This window comes from Octopus bimaculoides, chromosome 5 (genome assembly GCF_001194135.2).
Source record: "Octopus bimaculoides isolate UCB-OBI-ISO-001 chromosome 5, ASM119413v2, whole genome shotgun sequence".
In the NCBI taxonomy this organism is placed as follows: domain Eukaryota; kingdom Metazoa; phylum Mollusca; class Cephalopoda; order Octopoda; family Octopodidae; genus Octopus; species Octopus bimaculoides.
This window is the reverse complement of record NC_068985.1, coordinates 3,311,675-3,322,169: the sequence shown is the minus strand read 5'-3', so window position 1 is coordinate 3,322,169 and position 10,495 is coordinate 3,311,675. Positions and strand designations below refer to the sequence as shown.

Here is a 10,495-nt window from a genome sequence, read left to right as displayed (position 1 = left end):
GGCACATAAAAGACACCATTTCGAGCGTGGCCGTTTTCGTGCGGGTGACACGTAAAAGCACCCACTACACTCTCTGAGTGGTTGGCGTTAGGAAGGGCATCCAGCTGTAGAAACTCTGCCAAATCAGACTGGAGCCTGGTGTTGCCATCCGGTTTCACCAGTCCTCAGTCAAATCGTCCAACCCATGCTAGCATGGAAAGCGGACGTTAAACGATGATGATGATGATGATGATGATGATGATATATATATATATATATATATATACACAAAGGTAAACAGAATTAGCAGTTATAGTGACCGACTAAGAAATAAAATATCCGTATTTACTATTGGTATCAGTTACCTATGCTATCCCTGGGCCTGGGTATGCAGGCACACTATGGTCGTAGGGTACAGGTAACAACAGAATAAACAAAAGTTTATCAGGAATCAAATTTAAATGATGACAATCAATTTGGACCACATCTGTAGATTATTTTTTAATAATAAACATGATGTAACATGTCACAGAAATGTTATGTCATGTTTTTAGTATTAGAAAATAATCTACAGATGTGGTCCAATTTGTTTGTTTGTTGATCTAAAATTTTCTCCATCTTCTGATTATTTAAAGTATATATACATATATATATAAATTGAAAGGTATAATGAATAAACACTCCAATCGGTCAAAACAACTTTATATCGTTCCCAAATTATAAAAAATCGAATATAAATATATATTGAAATAATAGGGCACCCATTGGTAAAACCCAATAGTATAAAATATACACATATACACAAATAATGGAATAACGAGAAATGTGAAGTTTTCACCTGATAAAAAGGTGTTACTGTTGGATTTCCTTAATGGATTGTACATGAACAATGTGAAGCAGCATCCTTTGAAACGATCGTAGAGTTGGGCATCAATGGACTCTGTTCTGGTTTCCTTACACTTTATTTTTTATATTTATACTCTTGTATTTTTATATATTTATATTATTTTAGCTTGACTGCCTTAAATTTCTAGTCATCTTTATTACGCATGAATTTATTTCATATATTTTTCTTCATTCAACTTCACTCGTAAAACCCTTTTAGGTTTTATTACCTTTTATTTGTGTATATCTGCATATTTTATACTGTTGGCTTTTACCATTGGGTGCCCTGATCTTTTAATATATATTTATATTCGATTTATGATAATTTGGGAATGATACAAAGTTGTTTTAACTGATTGGAATGTTTAGTCATTATACCTTTCAATTTATTTCTCCTTTTACCTCAGTGTCACCTGAGCACTTCCAGCTGCAGTCCTATTTTTATTTTTGCTCTTCAGTTTAACAAAATTGCCTTTTGGTTTAACAAAGTTATAAAATTATCTTCTTATACATGGGTGTGTGTGTGTGTATGTATACAGACATATGCATCCACATGTAGACACTTACAAACACACACTCACAGTACATACAACACTGTTTTACACAGGACACTTTTCAAATGCATTTCAATCAACAGAGTCTAAAAGGTATTAACTAGAAAACAAATGATTCTGAAAGACAAACAGACATATCAGAGCTCATTTTGGTGCTGGAGCTGATGTAGTAAAACCTGGAATAACAGTATAGGACGGATATGGTTGTTGGTTGGGGGGAACAACCCTTCCGACTGTTCCATATCTGCCGATTGGAGGATTATCTGGTAGGAGAGGTTCACGTTCGTTACCAACTCGTGGTCGGTGGGGTTCATTTCCATTTTGGCAACAGAAAACGTTATTGGCTGGTGGAAACGGAGCTCTTCCTTTTTCAGAGTACAACTGGAATATAACACCGGCAACGAAGAAACCAACCCAAAGCCCAGCAAGAATGATATCTGGAAAGAGAATGGAAAAGTGTTGGTGCTTGTTTCATCTGTGATGTCCAGGACAACATTTAACATAATGTTTTCATTGATATTTTCTCAAGACATTTTCAAGTAATATTCCAAACCTACGGTTTGAACTCGTAACCTATAACTATACCAAGTCTGTAAAACTTATTATTTTAGATTAGAGGCAATGAGAATTGGATTTGATATCAAGCTAACATTCACTAATGATATTGTCTCTAGAGCAGCGAGCTGGCGGAACCATTAGCATGCTGGGCAGAATACTTAGTCATTTCATTGGGCTTTACATTCTGAGTTCAAATTCCACCAAGGTCAACTTTGCTTTTCATTCTTTCAAAGTCGATTAAATGAGTACCAGTTATATACTGGGATTGATGTAATCGACTTACCCCATCCCCTGAAATCACTGGCTTCATGCCAGATTTGAAACCAATATTGTCACTAATATGCTAAGCTGTATTCTTTAGATTAATATTGGTTTCTCTCATCTTGGATGCTCATCATCTTAAATGTTTCCAGGGGACAATAGCCTGGAAGACAATTGCTACATGCATCAATCCATGCCAGCATGGAGAACGGACGTTAATCGATGATGATGATGATTGTAGTTGTGAGGTTAAGAAGCTTATTTTCGAATCCTATGGTTTCAAGTTCAGTCCCACTGCATAGCAGCACCTTAGACAAGTGTCTCTGACTATAGCTCCTGGCAGACCAAAACCTATTGGCTGCTATAGACAGAATCTGAAAGAAGCCTATTATGTATGTGTGTGAGTGTGTACTTGTCTTGAGATGATGTGGTGGCTGTAAAGAAGCATCACTATCAAACAAGAAAAGTTATTCTTCTGAGAAAAATGAGTGACCAACAGCAAAAATAATCTGGGTTGGAAACAGATGAGGCTTGGAGATAGGAAGGACATCTGGCTACAGAACATCTGCTGCAACAAATTCTATCTAACCTAGCCTTTTGCTTCCTATGGAGCATAGACCATCAACAGCTTCTCCCTACTGCTCTAGTTCCTGTCTTCAGGGCCACTCCCTCAGTATGTGGGATAGGGGGCTGAGAGTACACCCACATTCCTGAGGGAAGGCCTTCATCTCCCAGGTCATGCTGATTCTGAATTGTCTTCAATGCTTCTGTAACTTTGTATTTCTTTCTCTAGGGAGGCATGTTGACTCAATGCAAACCTATTTTTATCTCTCAGAAGAGGTGATCCATATTAGTCTGGCCTCCGTCCTTTGACCAGTCCAGTATGGTGGGGAGGAACCCTACCAAGAGCTTGCACTGCTTTGACACAGCTCTCTTAGGGTCACACTGAGGAATCTAAGCCACTACACTGCAACAAGGGCTGGACCTTGTGGTGAGTCTTATCTATGTAAGCAAAGAGAAGTGGATGCTAAATCAACGAAGATGAATACCAATCAAAAGACAGCTGGAGTGAACATCCAATCGAAGGAAAACAGTTGGAAAAAAAAAAAACATTAAGACAGGCCAAAGTAAATAATAATTAGCAAATAATATTGTTTTCATTATATTGTAAATATAATATATTGAATACTGCTATTTAATAATTAAAAAAAAAATGGAAATTGTACAATTGTAAGAGCTAAAAAGAATATAGCTGGCACTCTGTCAGTTATAACAATGAGGCTTTCAGTCAATCTGATCAATGGAACAGCCGTGAAATTAATGTGCAAGTGGCTGAGCACTCCACAGACATACATGCCCTTAACATAGTTCTCAGGGAGATTCAGTGTGACAGGATGTGACAAGGCTGGCCCTTTTAATTACTGGTACAACTCACTTTTGCCAGTTGAGTGGACTGGAGCGACGTGAAATAAAGTGTCTCGCTCAATGTTGTGCCACTGGGAATTGAACTCACAATCTTATGATCATGAGCCGAATACACTAACTATTAAGGCACAGGCCTTCACTCCTAAAAAGATTAATGATAATAGAGATGGCAGAGATAAGGGCAACGATGAGGGTGGTGATGAGGGTGGTGGTAATATTGAAAAAGAAAAAACAGGAAACTTACCATTTTTCTGAAATGGTGTTACTACCAGTGCTTTATTGAAGTCGGCATAGATCATGTGGTGGAATGAGTTCAGGAATATGTACCTAATGATGCCATATGTGAGGATATCGATTGAAAACACTATCGCATAGGATCCGACAAGAGCACAGCATATGATATTCAACTGTAAAACAAGGAAGCAAAACAAGAAACTGTAATATATATATACACACAAATACATATACATCATCATCATCATCATCATTGTTTAACGTCTGTTTTCCATGCTGGTATGGGTTGGATAGTTTGATCAGGATCTGGGAAGCCAGGAGGCTGCACCAGGCTCCAGTCTGATCTGGCAGTGTTTCTACAGCTGGATGCCCTTCCTAACACCAACCCCTCTGTGAGTGTAGTGGGTGCTTCTTACATGCCACCGGCACAGGCGCCAAAATAAACTGGGAACGGCCACGATCAGTTGGTGCTTTTTATGTGCCACCGGCACAGAAGCCAGTCAATGGCGGCGCTGGCATCGGCACGTTCGGATGGTGCTTTTTACGTGCCACTGGCACGGGTATCACAACTACAATTTTCATTTGATTTTTATTTTGATGTTGATGTACTTGACTCAATAGGTCTCCTCACTTTATTTGCCGGGTCTTTGCAGTCACAGCATATCTCCAGAGGTCTTGGTCTTTCGTCATTGTCTCTGTGAGGCCAACATTTCTCTCAGAGCAATTACACTCTGTCGTGTGTGCACACTGACATTACACATCAAGCAGATCATGCTAGCTTCATTTCTTTTGAGCCTACGCATGTCCTCCGCAATCACGGCCAATATTTCACTGTATCATAAGAATGGTCTTCCCACAGACCTAGTGCCCCTAGCAAGCTCTCCGTAGAGTATATCCTTGGAGATTCTACCATCTTCCACATGACTAACATGTCCAAGCCCTCTCATATGTCTTTGTGTGAGGAGTGCAAACATGCTTGGTATTCCTGCTTGCTTGAGGACATCTTTGTTGGGGACACGATTCTGCCATTTAATGCCAAGGATATATATACCTATGTGTGTGTCTGTGTTTGACCCCCACCATTGCTTGACAATCGATGTTGGTGTGTTTAAATCCCTGCAACTTAGTGGTTCGGCAAAAGAGTCCGATAGAATAAGTACTAGGCTTACAAAGAGTAAGTCCTGGGGTCAATTTGTTCAACTAAAGGCAGTGCTCCAGCATGGCCACAGTCAAATGACTGAAACAAGTAAAAGAATATATATGTATATATATATATATACACACACACATACATGTGTGTGTGTTTTTGTGTCTGTTTGTCTCCCACCACTGGTTAACCACTGATGTTGGTTTGTCTACATCTCCATAATTTAGAGGTTCTTACAAAAGAGACCAATAAAACAAGTACCACACTTAAAAAAAAGTGCTGGGGGTCAATTCATTTCAACCAAAAATTCTTCAAGGCAGTGCCCCAGGATGGACTCAGTTCAACGACTGAAACAGGTAAGAGATAAAAGATAATTAGAATTTAGAATTTGGGCTGGAACTTTGGAGGAAGGGATTCTTTGATTAAATCAACCTCAGAACTGAAACGGTAGTTTATCAACCTTGGAAGAATGAGAACAAAGTTTACCTTGGCAAGGTTTAAATACAGAACCTAAATAGTTATTCACAAGTAAGAAAAACTTATTTATATGTAACGATAAGATATGAAAATAATTAAAGAATCTAAAGCAGGATACTTGCAATCATCTCATTTGCGATTCCTTATTTTACTTACCAATTTTGTGTAAGCCAAAAATATAACAGGAAGCAACATGGTTCCAGAAGCGAAAGTCATGCCATAGTTGAAATCATTTTCCCAGTATTTCAAATTACCTGGAGTAATGAGACGAAAGACATTGGGAACATGAGTATTTAATAATAATAATAATAATAGGTCACAGAAAACGAGAAAGCAACCATACTCTGGGATATGCCAATACACACAGATAGAGAAATTAAGGCAAATAGACCAGATATAGTTGTCAAAGATCATGAAGAAAAAAAATGCTTTCTAATTGATGTATCAATACCAGCAGATGACAACGTTTCCCTAAAAGAAATGGAGAAACTTTCAAAATACAAAGACCTGGAAATAGAGGTAACTCGAATGTGGAATCTAAAAACAGAAACAATTCCTATCATAGTAGGTGCCTTGGGTATAATAAAAAAATATTCAGACAAATACATAACAAAAACACCAGGACTTACAAATATATATAACATACAGAAAATTGCACTACTGGGTACTGCACACATTCTACGCAAAACACTTTCAATACAGTAAAAATAAGAGCACCACAGCACATACCCAAGGCACACAGAGCTGCGCTCGGTAGTGAAGTGAAAGCACGTTATAAAAATAAAACTACTGAATAATAATAATAATAATAATAATAATAATAATAATAATAATAATGATAATAATAATATGATAAAGGTGGTAGTAGTATCAATAATTGTCGAAGACCTGGGAACAGCGAGTAAAAATCTTGAGAAGTACATGAAAAAAATAGAGGCTGCAATAAGGGTGGAACACTTGCTTGGAACAGCACTGCTTGGAACCACTCGAATACTCCAGAAAGTGCTCAAAAAATAAGAAGTGTTACCTTAGTTCACTGGTAGTGAACAGCTGACACCATAGTACATCTCCAACGTTAGAATATGTGCAAAGGCAATAATAATAATAATAATAATAATAATAATAATAATAATAATAATAATACTTTCTACTGGAAGCACAAAGCCTCAAATTTGGGGGAAAGGATTAAGTCAATTACGTCGACCCCAGTGCATAATTGGTCCTTATTTAATCGACCCTGAAAGGATGAAAGGCAAACTCGACCTCGGCAGAATTTGAACTCAGTACATAAAGACAGGCAAAATACCGCGAAGCATTTTGCCCAGTGTGCTAATGATTTTGCCAGCTCACCGCCTAAATAATAATAATAATAATAATGATCTGGCTTCCTATTCTCTATCTCATGGTCGCACTGAATCATAAAATCCCAGAGGATCTTTGCATTATCATTTTTAATGGTGCTTTTGGGTTTATGTTCATACCACTTTTTTGCACTTCCAGTCCATACTTGTTGCAAAGTGTCCAATAGGATCCTATCACCTCACTGCCTTAACATCAAAGTTAATGCTGGTTTCAAACTTTGACACAAAGCCAGTAATTTCGGGGGAGGGGGTAAGTCAATTGACCCCAGTATTCATCTGGTATTAATTTTATCAACCCCCAAAAGGACAAAAGGCAAAGCTGACCGTGGCAGAATTTGAACTCAGAACATAAAGACAGACAAACTGTTGCTAAGCATTTTGCCCAGCACTTTTTAACAATTTTGCCAGCTTCCTGCCATGATGTAACAAAATATGGAATTGTATGGTTTTGTCATTCTACCATTTCTGCTACTGAGGAAGACACTAATAAACATTTACCAATGTAAAGGTTGAAAACATTTCTTGAAATATCTACTTACCAAATGGTGTGAAGAAAAGTATGCAGCTCACAAGATAACCAGCCACAAGACTAACCATAAGCACCGATATGACAGGAATTCCAAGACTGGTCCAGACCAGCAACCACAGCACACCGCCGACAAAGGCCGAGATGATGTCAATACTCAGCACAACTGGAAGACAAGGCATAACAAGATGTATCAGAGATATATGTCACTAGGAGGAGGAGGAGGGAGAAGGCAGAGGGGAAGAGGAGGTGGAGGAAGGAGGAGAAGGGAGAGGGGAGGTGGAGAAAGGAGGAGAGGGGGTGGGGTGTAAATTGAGTGTGGGTGGTCATTACAAACACTGTTTCATTATTATCAGTTTACATTTAGCTGTTGAGAAGTGAAACCATAACTACCTTGGTTATTTCTTTACTGTCTCTTTGATAAAGTTTATAAACCCAAAAGATAAAATCCTTATCGATTCTTTCCATTGTTTTCTTTTCCATTATACACATTCTTTGATTGTTGCTGCTTTGCTTTGTCTTTCTATGCCTTTTACTCCGGGTGTTTTACTTGCCAAATTTCTTATATTATGCATCTGTTTGGCTGCTGTTTGCATCGTAAACTTCATTTTATTTGTGTATTTCAGTTTGTCTCTCTCTCTTTCATCATTATCATCATCATTTAATGTCCGCTTTCCATGCTAGCATGGGTTGGATGATTTGACTGAGAACTGGTGAAACCCGATGGCTACACCAGGCTCCAATCTGATTTGGCAGAGTTTCTACAGCTGGATGCCCTTCCTAACGCCAACCACTCCAAGAGTGTAGTGGGTGCTTTTAGTCAGGCAGTACTGGCAACGGCCACGCTCAAAATGCTGTATATTACGTGCCACCTGCACAGGAGCCAGTCTGACGGCACGCAACGATCTCGCTCGAATGTTTTTTTCACATGCCACCAGCACAAAACCCATTGTACGGACATGCTAGTCTATCACTTGGGATATCCAAGAAACATTTGGAAGACTTCAAATTCACCTGACCCTAATTAAATATTCTAAATGACTTGAAATACCTGTCCTGCCTTGGTTTTTGTTGTCCTTTTTCCTCTAATATATACCAGCTAATATGGAAGCCTAATACGGATCTCCAGCCTCAGTTGTGAACTTGGAACCTAACGGATGACCAATTATAGCACTTACACATTTAGATCACCAGTGAACTAAATCCTTCATATTCTTATATACATATTGTCCTGTCAAGAACTTAAGAACCTCTTTAGTGCTGATACTATGATAGCATGCACCCAGTACACTCTACAAAGTAGTTGATGTTAAGAAAAACACTCAGCCATAGAAATCATATTAATATAAGATACATGAGTGAAATGTAGTCCCTGTATCTGTTCAGAAGGGCATTGATTCTAAAGAAGTACTGACCGAAACTGTGGTCACCAATTGCACCTATGCCAGCAATAATAGGGGATACAAAATGTTGATAACATTCAAAATGTATACATTTCTATTTTTTTGTTTGTTTTGATTTAAAGCAAAGAGAAAGATGCAGTGTCCAAAAAGCCTGCACCAGACTTCTGTGACTGTTTTGGCAGTGTTTTTACAGCTAGATGCCTTTCCTAACACCAACCACTCAGCAGAGTGGACTTAGTGCTTTTTACGCAGTACAAGCACAGGCGAGGTCAGTTTTGGCAAGGTTTTTACAGCTGGATGCCCTTCCAAACTCCAACCACTTCACAGTGTAGATTGGGTTTTAAGTGGCATCTGCACTGACAGGGTCACCAACTACATCAGCTGATACCTAATACCTTTTCTCCTTCTTTGGTGTCTGAGACAAGTAAAGAAATGGATTGTCAATAAAAAAATTCAATGAAATTTTAGCCTTCATTTGGAAGTGTTCTTACTAATTGAGAGATGTGAAAGTTAGGATAGAAACTTATTTGACTGAGGCCAATGTGTCAAACCTCTGCATGGAATGACTTTTGTCTCTCAGCTCTCCAAAATTAACATATGTACCAGTAATATATTGGTTTGAGTCAAGAACTTATAAAATATTTTTGCTCCATATTTCAAATAGTTTCTCATCATCATCATCATTTAACATCTGCTCTCCATGCTGGTATGGGTTAGACGGTTTGACTGGAACTGCTAAGCTGGAAAGCTGCACCCGGTTCCAGTCTGATTTGGCAGGGTTTCTATGGCTGGATGCCCTTCCTAACACCAACCACTCCAAGAGTGTAATGGGTACTTTTTACATGCTACCGGCATGGGTGCCATTTACACCGCTAACAGCCATGACTATTTTTCATTAATACGCAGTTTTTTACCTGTCAAGGAATGTGTCCAAAGAGCGCTGACTGTGATGTGTGCAATAAGGAAACCAGCAATCGCTCCAAATATAAACAATTCTGAAAATAACAAAATAACAAACATAAATACTACTACCAATAATAATAATAATATTAATAAGCTGGACATAGTCTTAATTGAGAAAGAAAACAAACTATGCTGGATCATCGATACAGCATGCCCAACTGACAACAAGGTATGCAATAAGGAAGAAAGAAAAGTCGAGAGATCTGACAGGTTAGCTTGGGAAGTTAAGCAGTTGTGGTCGATGAAAAAGGTAGCAGTAGTACCAATAATTGTCGGAGCCCTAAGAACAGTGAGCAAAAATCTCAAGAAGTACGTGGAACAAATAGGGGCTGCAATAAGGGTGGAGCATTTGCAGAAAACAGCACTGCTTGGAACCACTCGAATACTCTGGAAGGTGCTCAAAAAATAAGAGGTGTTACCTTAGTTCACTGGTAGTGAACAAGTGACACTGTAGTACATCTCCAGCATTAGAAGCTGTGCAATGCAATAATAATAATAATAATAATAATAATAATAATAATAATAATTACTCAGTAACAAAACAGGCAAAGGAATATCTAAGTGAATTCCAATTGCAACAAATTCAAGAATTAGACGAACTAGAAACACCTACAGAAAAAGCTAAGCGCTTGAAAACCCGTGCTAAAATTGCTGCCTTAGCTATTATGACTGAAAAATGGCATGGAAAACCTCTCAATGGCAAATACCCAAAGAGAGCGAAT

General features: G+C 38.4%; 1 protein-coding gene across 1 annotated transcript in view; it reads right to left on the bottom strand.

Annotated features, from left to right (window-relative positions):
- Positions 1-19: 19 nt before the first annotated feature.
- Positions 20-10,495, bottom strand: part of LOC106867834 (transmembrane 7 superfamily member 3) — a 33,059-nt gene continuing 22,583 nt past the window's right edge. The window contains exons 6-10 of the mRNA XM_014912863.2: positions 9,725-9,805; positions 7,421-7,573; positions 5,677-5,774; positions 3,907-4,069; positions 20-1,855 (exon numbers count right to left, since the gene is read on the bottom strand). Of these exons, the coding sequence (XP_014768349.1) occupies positions 1,563-1,855; positions 3,907-4,069; positions 5,677-5,774; positions 7,421-7,573; positions 9,725-9,805 (788 nt within the window). The 3' untranslated portion in view covers positions 20-1,562. The remainder of the gene's footprint in view (positions 1,856-3,906; positions 4,070-5,676; positions 5,775-7,420; positions 7,574-9,724; positions 9,806-10,495) is intronic.